Source organism: Ictidomys tridecemlineatus, chromosome 6, assembly GCF_052094955.1.
Source record: "Ictidomys tridecemlineatus isolate mIctTri1 chromosome 6, mIctTri1.hap1, whole genome shotgun sequence".
Classification (NCBI taxonomy): domain Eukaryota; kingdom Metazoa; phylum Chordata; class Mammalia; order Rodentia; family Sciuridae; genus Ictidomys; species Ictidomys tridecemlineatus.
Window position 1 is genome coordinate 20602573 of NC_135482.1, and position 19656 is coordinate 20622228.

The 19656-nt window shown below is 37.1% G+C and overlaps 1 protein-coding gene across 12 annotated transcripts in view; it reads left to right on the forward strand.

Moving 5' to 3' along the window:
• The window catches only part of Anks1b (ankyrin repeat and sterile alpha motif domain containing 1B), a 1051626-nt gene that overhangs the window by 994871 nt on the left and 37099 nt on the right, over window positions 1–19656 (forward strand). For 6 of the 12 annotated variants that reach the window (XM_040279646.2, XM_021724496.3, XM_005322381.4 and 3 more), the window contains 2 exons: window positions 8240–8368; window positions 11005–11076. In XM_040279646.2, the coding sequence (XP_040135580.1) occupies window positions 8240–8368; window positions 11005–11076 (201 nt within the window). Of the gene's footprint in view, window positions 1–1583; window positions 1659–8239; window positions 8369–11004; window positions 11077–19656 lie in introns of those variants that run through there. The other 6 variants (XM_021724491.3, XM_021724497.3, XM_021724505.3 and 3 more) reach the window with 3 other exon arrangements.

Below are 19656 nucleotides of genomic sequence, written 5' to 3' on the forward strand. Positions count from 1 at the left end.
ATATTTAAATCAGATGATGGCTGTTGGACACAAGGCCAAAGCCTTGAGTCGACTTAACCTTCTAGGGAACTAATGTTTGAAAGTTAGGAAGGGGCTGAGGTCGTGGCTCAGTGGCAGAGTGCTTGCCTAGCACATGTGGGGCACTGGGTTTGATGCTCAGCACCACATAAAAATAAATAAATAAAGATATTGTATCCATCTACAAGTAAAAAAATAATTAAAAAATAAAGTTAGAAAGAAGAAAATCACCCATGGGGTGGGGATGGCCTGAAGTTTAGAGGGAGAATCAAGAAGAGCAGAGCAGGTTTGTGTGGGAGGTGGTAGGAAGTGCCCTTTGGTCAGACCACAGGAAATCTAACAGTGCCATTTACCTGACAGTGTGTCCACAGCAAGCCATCCAGATGAAAGAGGCTGCAAAGCAAAAGTACAGGTGTGGGTAGAGGTGCTATTATAACTGGAGAGAGATGTTGAACCTACTTTCCTGGGAGGATAGAAGAGGAGATACATGAACAAGGATAAGCTAAGCTTTTTTTCCCATAGTTTGCTAATAATACCATTCTTCACTAGGTTTCTAAGCCATATTGGGGTATGTACTTATCTCCCTACTGCAATGATTTCTGTCTGACCTGCATGTGAATGCTGGGGATGCTCACAATGTTTCCTGAAGGAGTCTAGGCCATTTTCTCTGATTTTCTGCCATTTTCTGTGATTCAGTTCACGGTGCCTTTTAGAACAATGCCATTCAGGTAGAGAACTCTGGAAAGATCAGGCCGAGAGCTGGTCAGATTATTTGGTGGTTTCTGCTACAACTCCCGGGAAAAGCATTGTTATTTTGATGTCTGGTTCTGAGCAAACCCTGTTGTGTTTGACCACTACTGTTGTGATGGAAAGCCCAAATTGCAGAGCTGATTCATTAGGCTCACCAATGCTGCTCTCAGAAGTTTCTGCTCCACTAAAAGTAAAGGAGCTTCCCTGGCTCTAGTACCTCCCCAGCCCAGACTTTCCTGCCACCTCCACCACCACTCCAGCTGCTACATGGCAGACTGACACTCGGTTAGCTGCCATTTTGTCCTTCTAGGTTTATCAAGTAGAGTAATAATTAAATCAGAAAAGTCAGTTTGTTGCATTGCTCGTTGTTGGTCATTGAAAGTAAGAAAATAAAAATGTTTTAAAGATTATTTCTGCCATCTTTGTTAAACTTAATGAAAATATTTATCCTCTGAAACATCGCAACATAAAGAGGGATGTTGCCCTTCTTTGGGAAAATTATAAAACATGCTTTGTTTTTTTCTAAGATATGACTTCATTTGTAATTTCCCTTATATAACACTAATGCACATGTGGCCTTTTTTCTCTCTCAGCCCAACACAAGATTTCTTTAAGAGAAAAGAATAAATTGGAAGTCAATTATTAAGCCTTGGGTATCCTAAAATGTTCTTTGAGGGTTGTGTTGGGGTTTTTTGTTTTTTAAGAAATGTAGTTCTGGGATTTCATTATTTTCCTTCTTCCCTTCCTGGATGCTACTTTGGTAGCTGTCATGTTTTAAATATTGACAAGATGAGATAGTTTTCTGTTTATATCAGCAGTCGTCTGTCTGTGAGATATGGACGAATCAGAACGCTGGATTTCCTTTCTCAGCGATCCATCAGGTCCATAATGTAAGGTTACACATGGTTATTTTCTCTTCCTGAACTTGCGCTATGTAATATGTTGCAGTGTTGTCAACAGCTGGAGGTACTGTGTCCTGGCAATGCGGAAAATTTGTAATGTCTAGTGACTCCTGAGATTCTTTGTCTATTATACATTAACTGTGCCTTGTGACTAGTTGGTGTGTAAACATTGTCCTGAAATGAGAAACATACTTGGTTTTAAAGTCTATGGTTAAAATCTGTCCCATGTGAGTTTTGGCTTTCATTCCAGGCATCTGTGTTAACTTACAGGAAAAAGGAAAAGGGTAAATTGATATATATATATATACACATGTATATATCAGTGTTATTCCTTCCCATTTTGCACTTCCCCATGTCCATGGGTTATTCAGCCATTTGTGTCCAGTGATTCTCAAGGATTCATGTGCTTTACTTGTGAGAAATTCTTGAGTATGATTTGCATGATATTCTGTATACATTTTATGCAAATATGGGAGGAGAGTCCAGGAGAGGCACTGTTACAGCTACAAGGTGGTTCTCAGCCGTTTTCCATTTATAGAACAGAACTGGTCTTTAGAACGTGTGTGAAATTGTGACCCAATTTTCTCTGAGTTGCTTAATATTCAAATATTCACATTTTGCCTTTGCATATTAGAAATTTTCCTTTTCGTTTGGAAAGTAAACATTTTAATGTAATTTTTTTTAAGTTTTGTATTTTAAAACACAACCCTGTTTTTACATTCTGTACAATTTTTCCCATTGGATGATCTGCTATCTGAGAGGTTGAGACATTTGGTTGAGAATCACTGAGCAGAATTCTTGGGGTGGCATGCGAAGAGCCTTTATTAGGGTGCCCTGTCAGGCACATCTATCCTCCTGTGCATGGGACTTTTGAGGACTGATATTGCCTGGTACTGGTGCTCCCATGACCCAGCAGTTCATGAACTCGTAAATGCTAACTAAAGCCTTTATGTGTTCAGAAGTGGCCATCTCTGCTCTTCATCAAAATATTAAATTCAGTATAACCAATTGCATTTGGTTATACTGAAAGAAGCAATCTTTATTCTTTAAGACATTTTAAAAGTATTACTACAGCATCTGCTTTTGTATATCTGTAAATGTTTATAGGAGAACTTCTCTGATACTCCATCCAAATATATGTATAAATTTATAGACATAGAGTTACATGTGGTATTCTTCAAAGCCTTATAGAATACAGAAAGTAAATGTAATCGCATATATTATATGTATGGTTGGGTAGCCCATCTCTGAAATTTGTCAGAATTATTGAAAGTAAAGCTTCAAGCAACAATTATCATTTAAAATCATTTTAGTTTTTCACAAAGTGTTCTCGAGAAATAGAGAATGATGTTTGTTAATATTCAGTTCTAAATTTACTAGCAGGTAGGTGTGAAGAGTTCCTAGTAGAAAAGATTTTAAAGCTTCTATTAAAAAATCAATTAAATCTTAATTTTAAAAAGTTTTGAAAAGAATGATACAAGGCTTGAAAAATACCATACCTTTCTTTTAATGTTAGAGACTCAGTCATAATCATGACTTTTAATTATTCACTGACATTTTTAGGAAATCTTTTTCTGAAAAAGAAAATAAGAATATAGAGATTGTTTCCCCTTTGTATTCTCAGTGCACACAGAATATATATGCTCCCTTCTGGGGAGAGGGCTACCACATATGATCTGTTTTAGAATTTGCCTTAACTGTGTGATGTACATGAACTAAAAACTTGCAGCTATTTATTATTTTTTAAAATAATTCAAAGTTTAAAAGCTGCCTTTTATAACCTGCCATTCAATAAAAATCTATCTGCAGACTTTTTAAAAAGCAGTTATTTATTTGTTTGTTTATTTATTTTTGGACAGAATGCCTTTATTTTACTTGTTTATTTAAGGATCGAACCTAATGCCTCACAGATGTTAGGCAAGCTCTCTGCCACTGAGCTATAGCCCCAGCCCTATCTTTAGGCTTTTACGAATTTTTATATGTTATATCTAAATTTGTCTAGTGGCTTTACATTTTTTCAGCTTGTGGTATAAAAGAATATTTAATTTAATTATGTTAGATGTGGCCCAATTCTATAGTCTTCCAAACTTAGCCAGACTATGAATTTATGGTTAGCAATTGGCAAATACCTGTTAGACAGAATCAGTTCTCCATTTAAAACTCCTAATCTCAAATTATGTTTTCCCTTAATGTTAGAGGGTTAATTTTTATTTGAGTTTGAAGAGGTAGTTAATGATGGACATTTCCTTCTGTGTAATTGGTGTCCTTTTGTGTATTTACAAAAAACTGAAAAATCTTTAAAGCATACATATAAAAAAATAATAAGTACCAAGTGAATGAGGTGTTAAACCATGACCAAATTCTTGGAATATCATGAGCATTTACCTATGTTAACCTAAAGGAAAGATTTTTCACTATTTTAAGCTCTAAAGAAATAGCCTGAAGATATCTATTAAAATTTCTTTGAATCGTTTTCATTTCTCTTCTGTAATTACTTAGGCCCTCTAAAGATCTTTGTGTCAGTAAAAAATTTAAATATTACAGAATCCTACCCCAAACTTTTCTTATTTCATTTTGTTTTTCTAATTAAATATTATTTCATGGTTTCCCAGGTTTAGATCTACTTCTCATTAAAGATGAATTTTGACTAAAATCATTATTTCAGGCAAAAGACTTTGTATGTCTGTTTGATTTTTATTTAATTTTTAATAAGCATTTTTCAAAGCAGAAAATTATTAGAGTTAATTTAAAATATTTGCCTGAGGAAATGTAGGTATCATATAGACATGAATGCACTTCTCATCAAGAGCTAACATGGGGCCTCACAGTTCAAAATTATTTTATGTATGAGGTAAAAATCCTTATTTATTTTTCAATTTCTTCTGCCATTCCATATAGTAACTACTCCACCCAGCTCCTCCATTGCTCATTCCTGCCGTAATTCCACCTCCAGGAGGGTTGAGGCCTAAGCACACCTGGTCTCTGAACTCTTTTGTCTTTCCTGGCAGCCAACCAGGTAAAGCTGAATTCCAGCCAAGGGCCAAGGTCATTCCTGTCCTTTACAAGAGTGTGATGTTAAGTCCAGTTGTTGGAGTCCCTCCATTGCCATTAGGTTAATTCCAAAAGAAAAACCAACATCTGTATGTTAAATCTTCTAAATATTCTTAAATCTAAAATTTCTTTTTAAATAGAAAATGATTCCCAGGAAGAAAAAATTATTTTCTTATAAATTCAATCCTAAGAACACTTTCCCCCTGAAAATGAATTCCTGGAAATAGCACTAAGGATGACAAAATTTGTTGTCTATTTTCAGGAAAGTCCATTCAGTCCCTGTAGGAAATTTTAAAATATTTGGACTGGAGCAATATTTCAAGACCTAAGAGAAAATAAGTCAAGGATTATGTTTCCCCCTCCCTTAATTATCTCCCCTGATAGCATCTAGAGGACAGCCTATCAGATCACTCTGGATTCAAAGCAGGTGATTTGTGATTTTTGGACAAAGTGGGGTGAGGAGAGCAGATGATGGCGCTGTCCAAACAGCTAAATGAATGCGCCACTCATTTCTTCAAGTGGGTATCATCAAATGAAAGATCTCAATTTCCAAACAGGGTGAATGTGCTGGGGCTTTTTAGACCCAAAATGGCTGCTACAACTTCTGTGGATGATGTAAATATTTGGATCAGCATTTGGCTGTAGTTCTGCTTCAAGTGTGTGGAACTCACATTAAAATTTAATTATGAAAATGCGTGAGTTAATGAACAATTAGAGAATGAGTTTGCATATGATTTGCATGCTTAACGTACTAACCTGTGAAATGTCCCCATATCCCTAGCTTCACTGCACCCATTCCCACTCCAAACCCTATTCCCACCCGTTTCCCTGCAACGCGCAGCTCCTGCCTTGTCTGTTGAGGCTTTTTTGAAACCTGCCTGTTGAGCTCGGCCAAGGTGAACCTCAGCTAAACTGAAATAGGGCTAATGTGAAGGAAGACCTATTGCTTGGTTTGAGTTGTCACATCAGCAGACCCTGATTCAGAGTATCTTTTAATGTCATCCAGATCCTCCTTTCGTATCATTCCACAGAGTTGCGTGCAAACTGTTGTTCTGTTAATAGTGTCGCCTGTGACTTAAATGTACGATACCTGTTTGCTATGTTGTTGTTGCTTTATGGGGGGGAGGGGTTAATGGGGAGATTAGAAGATGATTTGCTAGATTTGAGGAGAACTGTTATCTAAGAACTCTGTTTCCAGAGTTGCAAGCTATTTTAATTTAAAGCTTATTACACTCAGCTTCAAAATAATAATGAAAACCACATACCCTCCATTTTTAAGTTTATATGAGTTATTTAAGAACAAATTAAAGTCAGTTGAAATGAAGAGTGGAGAGTTAATAAGGATCCAGACATTTGTAAGAGGAAAGGAATAAATCAAAATGGAAAGCCAGGGGGGGAAAAAAAAAACTTAAAACTGAAATTAATTGCAGCCACTTATTGCTTTTAATAATTAAAAGTTTAACCATAAAGAGAAAATTTTAAGAATGACTCAGGGATAGGTCATAAAGTACACAGAAATGTTCAAGCTAAAATTATAGGTTAATTCTTTAAAATATCAACAGACAGAAAATAAAAAGATGTAAGCGGTACACAGATAACTTAGGGACTAGACCAAACAGACATGGAACGTAACTCAGAACAAAGAGCGAAGAGCTGGAGGGGTTCGCCCTGGTCACCTGCGCCATTGAGGAGCCAAGGAGACAGCACCAGGCTGATGTGGCTCTTCCTCTGACTGGAATTGATCCACCTCCAGCACAAACACTCAGGCTTTCTACTTCTCTGAATGAGCTATGCACTCCTGAAGGACTCTAGGATTTTTCTTCTCAGTTTTCAAAGACACTTAGTAATTTCCAGAAAATTAATTTCCAGAAAGCAAAGCTTTTGCTTAACACTTCCTACCTTTGTTGGCTATCTCATATTCCTGCCAGTGTAAGTCCAAATTGCACAGAGAAAATTGGAACCGAGCCCTCTTCCCCACAACACACTCCCAAGATGAGTCGTTCCTCGAGGCCTTTGGTTCCTTGATGGTGCTAGATCCTTTCAAAGAATTGAATGAAGACTGTGGACTTCCTTTCTCTCCCAAAACATACATTCAGATTTTGTATTCTTATCCCAAAAAATTCTCCTTAAGAAATCCCACCGAACTGGGCACAGTGATATATGCGTATAATACCAAAAATTGAAGAGGCTGAGGCAGGAGGATAGAAGTTGAAGACCAGTCTCAGCAACTTAGTGAGGTACTTAGCAACTTAGAACCTGTCTCAAAATAAAAGCTTAATAAGGGTTAGGGATGTAGTAGTGCCCTCCCCAGTAGCAAAAAAGAAAAAAAAAATCCCACAGTGTGTCGACCCATTTGCTAATACTTCTGTGGAACTTGCTCTCTAACCTCATGAGACCTTCTTATGCTCTCCTGACAGCTGAAAAAAGTGATTTCTGATGATTCTATAAGGTCAGCCAAATTCAGGTTAGAAGAGAATGGCTTTGGAAACCTGCCTATATTTAATTTCAGTTATATCCCTTTGAGACCAAAGCATTGAATTTTGAAGCATCGGAATCTTTGCCAAGGAAAAGAGTAAGAAATACTCCATGTGTGACATGTAAATCAGATTGGAGCCCAGAGAAGACCAGCCAACACAGGCCTTTGATTTAATGAATGCTCACAGTAAACTTCATAGATGTAAAACAGACTGAGGCTGATCTTCTGGAAAGTGTTCACTGAAACAATAGAATGTTCTGTTTTAGGTCCGTCCTCCTGGCCCTTTGTCACACGATTCACCATCCTATGTGAAAGTGCTTATGCTTGTGAATCACTTTCTCAAGCACACACTTGTGAGCAAACTTGGCATTCAGGTGCTTAGTCTGCACTGGTGTGGAGGGTTCCTGAGGAATGTAGCTCAGCGTAAGCCTAAGCCATCGCAACAGCACTCTATCAAAACAACTGAATTCCAATAAGAAAAACTAATCACCATTAGTAAATTTTTCTTTTAATATTTTGTTTAGTATCATACTTACAGTACCATTTCTCTAGAGATATAAAATTACTCAAAGTGGATAGTACATGTCATGTTTGGGAACTGACATTTATGGAACTGTGTATTCTAACATGAAAACAATCCAAACTAAAAATTTCATTCAAGTTTAAAAATGGAAAATTCTTTAAAAGATGGTATGTTATTTTCTATTATATAAGAAAGTTATGACTTTATAAATCATTTATTAATATATCATTACGATTTTAATATTCATTAATATCTTCAAGTCATAAAATACTTAGCTTAGGGTATCTTTCTGAAGACAGAATAATCCAACTTCTTCACACCTCAAGATGAACTCAACTTTGGGAAGTATGCTAATACATATAAAAGCATCATAACCAATAAAAGTATTTACATATGCACAATACACCCAGATGTTTTTCCACATTTACAACACATACGTGTAAGGTGAACTCAGGCTAGCTAGAGGGAATGAACTTTGCTTACTGCTCATATTGCGTCTAGAATAAATGTCATTTTCAGACAGGAGACTGGGGAGAGCCTTCTATCACCTTGAGACCTCCAAATGAAGCCACGGCCTCCACTCCAGTACAGTACTGGCAGCATCATCCAGAAAAGCTCATCTTCCAATCGTGTGACTACAAAGCTTTTGTAAGTTACCCTGAGTTCAATATTTGGCTACAACTGGGGATAAAGGGTATATTTTGGTTTCGTTAGTGAATCAAAATGAATGAGCCATAGTGTCCATCACTGAAATTCCTAAATGAATTTCCCCTTTATATATATATTTTTTTTTCTTTTTTATACCTTTATTTTTTAAGTGGTGCTGAGGATTAAACCCAGGGCCTCGCATGTGCTAGACGAGCACTCTACCACTGAGCCACAACCCAGGTGCCCCCCTTCTCTTTTTTTTAAAGTAGCATTCTACACATAAAGTCCAAATAACTAGACTTTATAATGCTCTAAATCTTGTACACTTAAGCTCTGTTCTGCCTTCTTCTTATAGAGTTGTATATTTCAAAAGAAATGAGATCACAGGGCACAGTGACATATGCCTGTAATCCCAGCAGCTGGGGAGGCTGAGGTAGGAGGATCACAAGTTCAAAACTCAGCCTCAGCAACTTAGCAAGGCCCTAAGCAACTTAGCAAAATCCTATCTCAAAATTTTAAAAGGACTGGGGATGTGACTGAGTGGTTAAGTGCCCCTGGGTTCAGTCTCCTATATCAACCACCACCACCACCACAACAAAAATAGAAAGATATGAGATCAAGCTTAATTTAAAAGGAAGTGAGGAGGAGCTGGGGGTGTAGTTCAGTGAAAGAGCACTTGCATAGCATGTGCAAAGCCCTGGGTTCCATCCCCAACAGCCAAAATAAATAAATAGGAAAAATGGAATGGAAATGGGCATGAATGTAGAACATCTTTCTATCTTCACTCACTCACCAGTGATCCCAGAACATGGGATCCACCACTGTGTATAAAAATCAGATTCCTTTCATCAGCAGCAGTAGGATTATATTACTGATTTGAGGTTTGTTGTTGTTGGTTTTCCTTTTCTTTTTTTGCAGCAAAGGGAATAGTTATGCTTAGCTGAGAATTGTTATACAAATAGGTGAATGTTCAAGATACTGCAGGCTTTGGGGCAGGTGGTGGTTGTCATGACTACAGTAGGAAAAAAATGGCTGAATCCTCGCAGCGCATTGAAACCTCCTCTCCTTAAAAGAAACGTTTCAATTAGGGAAAAACTTTCCTGATAACTGAAAAGATTAGAATTTCACCAAGATAATTTTCCTTAATTTGATTAAGATGTGGGCATCCTAGTTATCTCCTTGCAGTTAGGGCCCTTTTTCCTTGGACTGCTGTTTTTCTTACCTGCAGCTTTGGATTTCTTTCAACAGTAATAGCCCCCAAACTGAAGGGTTAACATGGTTTCCTGCAAAGCTCAGACCCCAAATCCCTAAGCTTTCTGCACAAAGCTCTCTTCAAGGTCTTGACCAGGCCCCTTGCTACTCTGTGTCAGGTCATTGGCTTCCCAGGTCCACGACATCAATTCCCATACCTGTTTTTGCACTGTATCTCCAGTTAAGTCAGGAAGTGTCCTTCAAATCTAAAATAATTTAAAATAATTATAATATTCACATTAATAATTAAAATATTCACTTTTTTTTTAAAGTGCTGAGCTCTTTAAAAGGGGGGAGAATTTAGGAGGGAAAAATGACAAAAGGAAAGAACCCTGTTGATGTTTCAAAAGGTTAATGAGGAGTCAATGGTAAAAAGGCAGTCTAGACATTTTGCTCAAAACTATTTGTCCCTGGCCAGAAACGTGAGTTCATGGTGCTGTGTACCAATGTGGTATTGGATCCTATCACCTTACAGTGAAGTGGCTGGTAATTCCTGTGAGGAGACAGTCTCAACATTCCCCATCTTCATACAGCACACCAGGACTCAGCTCATCCTGCTGTGGAACTGAAAATGGAGTTCTTCCTCCCCAGCCCCTGCCATCCAGGTCTCAGATGGACCAACCACAAGGCACACAGCTGTGAATGAAAAGGTCCCCAATCTGCAGCTCTGCCTAAGAACAACCTAACGTTAATTACCTATGCCGCCCAATAAGCCCCAACGGGGGCCATGTTGCTCAGCTCCTCAGCTGTCTTATACAACCCTGTAATTACACAGAGTAGTGTGAGTTATTTTTGCAGATATTGCTGCCTCAAAAAAAGGGGAGGGGGAAGCATTTTTAGATGTTCCCATTTTGCAGTTAAATATGATCTGAAAGATGGCATCTTTAGAAAATGATGCAGTTTCATTATAAAGAGCAATTTACAGCCCTCAGAATGTATGGTTAATTCTGTGACATTCTCTCTTTGAATGCATTTTTTTTAATTAATGTACATTTATTTATTTATGACAGTGGAATGCATTACAATTCTTATTACACATATAGAGTACAGTTTTTCATATCTCTGGTTGTATACAAAGTATATTCACACCAATTCGTGTCTTCATGCATGTACTTTGGATAATAATGATCATCACATCACATTCAACCATCATTAATAACCCCATGCCCCCTCCCTCCCCTCCCACCCTTCTTGTCCTATCTAGAGTTCATCTATTCCTCCAATGCTCCCCCTCCTTACCCCACTATGGATCAGCCTCCTTATAAAGTTATCAACAATTTATAACCAGGAAGCCTAGCCAGTAGCACTTCCACAATTTAATTGTTATTCATATTTAAACTCTCCTTTTCATAAAAGTACTCCTTTTTTTTTTTTTTGTATTTTAGTATTTAGGTTCTATGCTGATAAAAGAGCTCAGGGGGACAGAATCAACCCAAGATGCTTGTGCAAAAATGCGGGTAAGTTTGCCAAACTTTTATTTCTAGTAGCTGAAATACTAAATACTGGGTATGGATACAAATTGCCACCTTTCAAAATTACTGTTTTCTTCATCTGATGGTCTGCTGAATCACAGCAGTATTACATAAAAAAAAAAAAAGGTGTTTTGGCTTTGTTCATGTTTATACTTAGGCTTGTAGTTTATACTTATACTTCACTGTAGTTTAAGTTAATGTCTCTTTAATATATTTATATCATATTACATTTGCATTTGCTCTTAATTATTTTTAATGAATTTAAGTTAACTATATATTCATGGACCACTCTCCAGATTAGGAGAAAATTCATCTTTAGTTTATTTCAAGAAAATATTCTAAGCACCCACTTGATATTCTGAGAATAATTCCAGAAAAGGCCACCAATTTAACTAAAAATTATCAAAAGCAGAAGTATTGGGAATATATTATAGAAAGCTAAATTTTTTAAAATATTTTTAGTTGTCAATGGACATTTATTTTATTTGTTTATATGCAATGCTGATACTCGAACCCAGTGCCTCACACATGCTAGGCAAGCGCTCTACCACTGAGCCACAACCCTAGCCCCAAAGCTAATATTCATTTTGTGTCTTCTTAATTATTAAATTTTTAATAGAAGAAAAATATTCAACTCTTAAGTGGAATGAACCGTTTGATGGCAGTAAATGTTTGCAGAAGTAGCAATTCCAAATGCCTGTGATAGGTAGCTAGTAGGTTTCTAGAAATCTATTTTAACCAAAGCTGATCTCATCTATGCTACCACAGAACTTTTTCTGTCATGTGTCCCTTATTCTAGCTTCTTCCAAACAGGTGCATAGGGATGGTGATATCTGACAGTAGGAATTAAGAATACTGGACTTATTCAATGTAACAACTAACTAAAGTCAAATTTAAAATCATTAGAGTAAAGTTAGCTTGTATTTGTGGCCAGTATACCTTGTCATTAGTTTTATTTGAACAGCTTTTAGTGGGAAATATTTTAAAAACCATATAACTGAACTAAAACAATTATGAAGGTCAATTTGGAATATCTACTGTTCATGAAAAGCTAACTATACGTGAATCTTCATGAAATTGAGACCTCAGTCTGAAATTACCAATTTAAAATTTTGATCAGTTCAACAGCAAAAAGGCTGAAATGGTTGCCCACATGTGTAGTAGCATACCAGTGAATTTTTATCCTAGGTACTGTGTTTAAAGAAACTCAAATTCTGTTGATGGTTTCTTGCCATATGAGTCACTTTTATTCACAAAAACAGGGTGATAGCAGCCAACATCTACTGAGTAATCACACTGTGACTCAGTGTAATTATTATCCCCACTTACAGATGAAGAAACTGAGACTCAGAGAGGTTAAATGACTTTCTCAAGATCACACAGTGACTAACTTGCCAACCTGGGACTGAAATTCAGATCTGTCTAACTCCAGAGCTCAAGTCTCCCCCAATCCTCCTGAGCCTCTGCTTTCTTACTTAGAAAATGACATTAGATTGGACATCCTTTAAGGTTTTTCCTGGTTTTATAATTCTGGGAATCTTGTGTTCTAAGTATACACACATCTGACCGAAATTGTGTGACCACTGGACAATGAGAAAATGGGAGAAATTTTCAGTGATCAAACCTCATAATGATTTCTGAGATATTCATGAATATGTCTAGGAAATCAATTTGGCCTCTCTGATTTAGTACTATTAAGCAAATTACCTGGGTCCAGATACTTCAGTATTCTAATCAGCAGAATATGGCATTGTGCTTATAGCATCATCTAAAATATGCCAGATCTGTGGTTTGAGTTTCAGTCAATTTCTTGAAATTGAGTGGATTTGAAATTACATCCTGATAGCAATAGCAAAGCCATTTTAATAGTCTCAGTAGAGAATAATTTAGTTAAATACTTGTCTATTGCTTAAAATGAAATTCAGAAAAAGCTATTTATTTAAAAGCCATTCTTCTATTCTTTGGGGCATTTTTCTGGTTTGCTGCCCTTGGTGTTTATTTTAGATTGTTTACATGAAAATAGAAACTTTATTGCTTCCTGGAATATCATAAACCCTCTTTTTCCCTCTTTTACATCAGTCCTTGATACAGCAGCTAACGTTGCATTCGATGCATTCACTGGAGCCCTTCAAAACCAGGCACAGATTTGATCTGTTTTCTGGGACTGTTGTGTTGTGACTTAGAACTTGGCCAACTACAAATGGTGTGGATCTCAACTTGCAACTAGTTTTCAGTGTGAACCCAATGTTGCAGTTTTCTCTGCTTCCAGTATGGTAGAATTTCAGCTTAAAATCCCAGTATAGTCCAGTCCTGCTGTGGGAAAGACATTAGGACAGTTGGTAGGCAGTAATACTAGTAGGCCAAAGTATTTTTTGTATTTAAATTATCTGGCTTTTTTTTTTTTTTAAAGAGAGAGTGAGAGACAGAGGGGGACAGAGAGAGAGAGAGAATTTTAACATTTATTTATTTTTTCTTAGTTCTTGGCGGACACAACATCTTTGTTGGTATGTGGTGCTGCTGAGGATCGAACCCGGGCCGCACGCATGCTAGGCAAGCGCGCTACCGCTTGAGCCACATCCCCAGCCCATGGCTTTTTTTTTTAATTTGAAAAAGTAATAAGTTTTCAGTTCAACAGTATTCCATTTAGCTGAAATTAAAATTCCCTTCCATTTAAAAAGTAAATCAGTGTGGTCCCTGAATTTTGAGAGATGTTTTCTTTTTTTAATATTTATTTTTTAGTTGTAGGTGGACACAATATCTTTATTCATTTTTATGTGGTGCTAAGGATTGAACCCAGGGTCTCACATGTGCTAGGCAAGCACTCCACCACTGAGCTACAACCCCAGCCCGAGAGATGTTTTCTTAAATGTACTTTGTTAACAAAGATAACTAAGATTAGGCTTCTGTTTTCACTGAGTTGACAAACCTGTGGAAGAAAACAATTTGTACACAATTAGTTATCACAGAGTGGTACAAGTACAACCAAAGAAGTGTCTCCATATTGCTGTCAGCCTAAGGGACCATCAGTGATGATCCTGAAAATGACATAGTCAAGATCTCCTATAATCAGTTTATTTGGGGTTTTATACCAGTTAACACTTGTGTGTCCAGCCCTGCACAAGATTCTTATTATCTTATTATTTCATTATCTTATTATTTCACTTAATCCATTAAGCAGAAACTGTAACCCATATCCAAAATGCTTGGGACCAGGAGTGTTTCAGATTACAATTTTTCAGATTTTGGAATATTCACATATGTAATAAGATATGGCACCCAAGTTGAAACACAGTTTGTTTGTGTTTCATATACACCTACACCCATAACCTAAGGTCATTTTATGAACCATTTTAGCACACCTGCATTTTGATTGTGACCCATCACACGAAGTCAGGTGTAGAGTTCTCCACCTATGGCGGCATTTTGGCGCTGGGAGAAGTTCAGATTTTGTAGCATTGCAGATTTCAGGTTCTCAGGGGTGCTCAATCTATATGGTCATTGTCCCCACTTTACATATGGGGAAACAAAAGCAAGTAAACCTCATCACCCAGCAAGCAAGCAGTAGGCTCAGGATTTGAACCCAGGCCAACTATCCCCACTGCCCACACTGTGACTCTCCAGGCCAGACCACTTCTCTGACGTGCAATGGAGTTTACATTGTCCAGAGTTCTAAAGCATCTGAAAAGATGGATCATTTATATTTCTTAAGAACTAGCTTCGGGAACCCTCAAATAGTCCATAAGATCAGGACTGGCTCAATTAGACCATATGTGTATAGACATATCTAATAATCTGAGGTAAATTCCATTGTGTTAACATAAACAAAATTTCACAACAGTTCTTAACTGCATCCTTAGTATCTATAGGATGTTTTTCCTCATAACACTCACTTTAACACATTCATTTTTGCCCCAGCAAAAACCAAACACAATTTCCCCTTCTTGGAAGCATTTGGAGTGTTTGATAGTCACAATTGGTTAATTTTTAAGCTTATCTAAACCCATTCATCTCTAAGGACCCTTCAGTTCTGAAATAAAGATAATTTTCACTGACTTCCTGGTGTTTTATTATACATATTATTTTCTCTAAAAATACACATAATCAACTGTGTTAGATGGAGTTTAATTCACACCATTCTACAATAAGAAACCATCTCTCGGTTTGCTCAGGTTAACCAGTCTTTTTTCCCCCTTCAAACTGTCTTAAGATTTTTAAAATTGAAAGGTTATATTTTAGAGCAGTTTTAGGTACACAGAAAACTTGAGAGGAAGGCACAGAGATCCCCTGTGTCCCCTGCCTTTGCACACGCAGAGCCTCCTCCAGTCACCATCCTCCACCAGAGGTGCGCATTTGTTCCAGCTGCAGGATCTACAGCCACACATCTTAACCTCCCAAGTTGACATCACAGTTCACTAACTTAGTGTTGTGCGTTCTATGAGTTTGGACAGACTGATGGTGGCCGGTATCCACAATTATATTATTATACAGAATAGATTACTCCCCTAAAAGTCCTCTACTTTTTAGAGCAGTTTGAGGCTTAAAGAAAAACTTAGAATAAATTAAAGGTACCCATACACTCCTTCTGTTGTTGACAACTTGCATTAGTGTGGTACATTTGTCTCAATTATGGACCAATATGGATACATAATTATTACCTAAAGCCCACAGTTTACATTGGAATTCATTCTTTGTTATATATTGTTTTGAGTTTTGACAAGTACATAATATTATGTATCCACCATTACACCTTGGTTACTTCCACGTGTGGGCAAGTACCATAGAGAATATAAGCATTTGTATGCAGGTGTTTATCTTAAGGTTTTCCCCACAACACTCGGATCCAAATTCTAAATAATAACATTCCTTCCGAATTGTGTCTAGTGAAAAGAATCACTAGGAATTAACATTAAACCCTGATAATTTTTTTATTAAGTAAATTGCAATTTCTGTTTTATCTTGGAGTTTTCAGTAAAATCCTGGAATTAGGTATGCTTTGATACTGAAGCATACTTTTGATAGATATTGTATGAATTATTTTGTTCCTTGGTATAGTGCAGTCTGGCTGCTTATTTCCTGTATCATGACAGCTTTAAAGTCATTTTTATTTAAGATTAAAAATCTAAAAACGCATTTTAGGGATGTGTGAAGAATGGTAAAAGATATCTGTTTAATCTGAACATATTCATTTAGCGCTGCCTTTTATGTTACTGGTTGGGTTTTCCAGCTAAATCCATGCTCAGTGACACTCTTCATTTCTGAAGCAATTCCAAGGGAAACCTTCTTTCTGCCACTCCTCAGGCCACACTGCATAGATGCCTGGCTACTCATCCCACCCCCACCCCTGCTTAAAAGCAGAGACTGTGTGCATTATATCCTCATCACCAGGTTTATGGTAGTCCCTTACAAGGTGGTTGTGACGTTGAGTAAAGTAATGTATGAAAAGTGCCTAGCTCAGTACCATCTCCTAACATACTGGCTTCCACCTCCAGAGGTTTTAAAAATGGGTAAATTCATAGATTTAGTTCCAACTCTGAAGCATGAGGGTACCATTTATTATCCTGGTTCATGTAGGAGAGTATCCCAAGTCTTAAGAATACTATTCTTTTATTTCCATTTTTAAAGGGCCATTGCCAGAAGAGAGAAAAAAATGAACAAGGGAACTATTCATAAGATGATATATGTAATTTTGAAATTTTATATTTTGGGGAGGTTATTTGTCCCAAAAATGATTGGGAGTTGCCTCTTTTTAATAATGTGACTGTCCACTGGACTGAATTTTACAAAGCATATTGCTTTGGATTTTCAGTGGTTTGGGGTTGTTGTTTTAAATGAATAACTGCCACTCTGAAGATTCCAAGACATAAAGAGTTTGGTGAAATGAGGATTTGCTCTGGCCAGGCCGTCCCACTCAGCATTGCCCCCTGGGCTTACACGCACCCCACCTCAGCACTGAATTTTGCCCCAGGATTTAGTTATCACTAATATACAGGACTCCATCACTTCCCTAATTAAATTAAATACAACATTTGGAAACATCTGCTACTGTGAGAGGTGGGCCATTATATTCAATTTAACACTGCAGTCTTCTTTCTCTAATCCCATAGTTGACAGTTTATTATTCACAGGTGTTTGTAGTTTTGGAAATTTCTCTTTAAAAAAAAAAAAAAGAAAAAGGGAGTTGGAGTTATGGCCCAGTGGTAGACCGCTAGCCTAGCATGTATGAGGCACTGGTTTTGATTCTTAGCACCACATACAAATAAATAAAAGTCCATCAACAACTAAAAATATTAAAAAGAAAGAAAGAAAGAAATATCTGCTTTAACCAAGATAAGGTGGGAATCTGCCTTCCTAGTGTGAGAGAGAATTTTTCAAGATTGTTTTTGAGTCGGGAATGAGTAGATCTTCTCGTGTGCTGCGGCTTGGGAACCTTCATTTCCCAGGGAAGTAGACAGTGTCACCTCTCCTCCACCGGGCCTGTTCCCCTGAACTTGTCTGGTTCTTTAAACTTTCAATCTGGAAGCACTTTTAAAGAATGAATTTTCAGATATATAGATTTCTGAATAGTAATCTGTCCCTCGGTTCAAGAATGAAGAAGATCTTTTTTCTATCTTTCAAAAAAAAAAAAACAATAATGGAAATGAGATGAAAGCTTTTTTAAAAAGTTAGAACGTAGAATTTAAATGGGAATATTAATTTTAAAAGTCTCTTTTCTTAGAAGAGACTCAAACTAAAATCATGACTAGTTCTCCTGCCTTTACACAATTCCTTCTGTGAGTAATTGTTATTTTCAGAAATAACTTAAGGAATCACTTCTTAGGAACCAGGCTGGGAGAAAAAAAAAAAAAAACATGAAAACAATTTGTTTTAAAGTCTCTGTTGCTCAAGTTTCAAGGAAGAATCAAATATGTTTAATTTATCTTTCACTCTCTCCCAAATACTGCACAAGCCATTAAACACAGGCCTAAGCCCATAAATGTACGGTAGTGATACCTGGGCTGTGGGTGTGGCTCAGTGGTTGAGCATTTGACTAACACCCATGAGCACTGCCCAAGTGATACAGCAGCACACACAACCAGCCATACTTCTAACTCCCTATAGCTGATCTTTGCTCTCACAGACCTTTTCCTTGTGAGTATTTTCACAAGGAAAAGTAGAAGGCTAACCAGTGCCATCCATCTTATCCCACCCATATTGTTCTCACACTTGTTTCCCTTTTTATTTTTGTTTGTGTTGTTCACATAACTCGATTTTTCCTCCCACGTGATGCTACCACTGCTCCTCACTGACAGATGATGCCCTCATGGGCATCTTGTGTCCTGAATCTCCATTTAAGTTCTTTCTAAATATGTCGATTCGGTCCATCATCATTGACCCAAGTATTTTGTTCTGATGAATGCTCATGGTTGCAGCCACCATCTCACAGCCATCCCATGGCCATCATAACATGAAGCAGGCAGTATTCAGTGTTGGTCACAGATTTTTGATTTTAAGTCCAAATACGGCATTTATTTATTTATTTATTTAAAATTTATTTATTTTAATTAGGTCTATATGACAGCAGAATGCATTTTGATTCATTGTACACAATGGCAGCACAACTGTACATTTTTATGGTTGTACACGATGTAGAATCACACCATATGTACAGTCATACATGTACCTAGGGTAATGATGTCCATCTCATTCCACCATATTTCCTGACCCCATGCACCCTCCCTACCCCACCTCCCCTTTGCCCAATCAAAATTCCTCATTTTTTCCCATGCCTCCCCCCTCCCCATTATGGATCAGCATCTACTTATCAGAGAGAACATTCGGCCTTTGGTTTGTTGGGATTGGCTTATTTCTCTTAGCATGATATTCTCCAACTCCACCCATTTACCTGCAAATGTCATAATTTTATTCTCTTCTATTGCTGAATAATATTCCATTATATATATATCTCACCTACACAAAGCTGAAGTCATACTTACCAGTGATTAAAAAACTCAATGTGTTTTTCATACATTGACACTTTCTTTTAACTGAAATCATAAATTTTTTAAACTTTACTTCTTATTTCAAAAGGAGTACATGTTCATTATTGTCCACTTCTAAAATAGAGACCAGAAGGAAAATAAGAGCAACTGTAACTTTACTGTCCAGGAGCGGTAAACACCTCCTTATAACACCTGCTTGAGTGTGATTCTTAAGATTGATTACTGGGGCTGGGGATGTGGCTCAAGCAGTAGCGCGCTTGCCTGACATGCGTGCGGCCCGGGTTCGATCCTCAGCACCACATACCAACAAAGATGTTGTGTCCGCCGAGAACTAAAAAAAAAATAAATATTAAAAATTCTCTAAAAAATAATAAATAAGTAAAATAAAAGATTGATTACTTACACATTCGTGGGCATCGCTTTTCCACTAAAATTTGGAAATGGTCTGTACCTGCTATTTCATAATCTATTTTTAAACACAATATGTTTTGAAATATTTTTATTCCAGTAGTATTCATCCTCAATATTACTTGTGGTGGTTGATTCTCATAGGCCAACCCATCCTTGGACCATATATATTTAACAG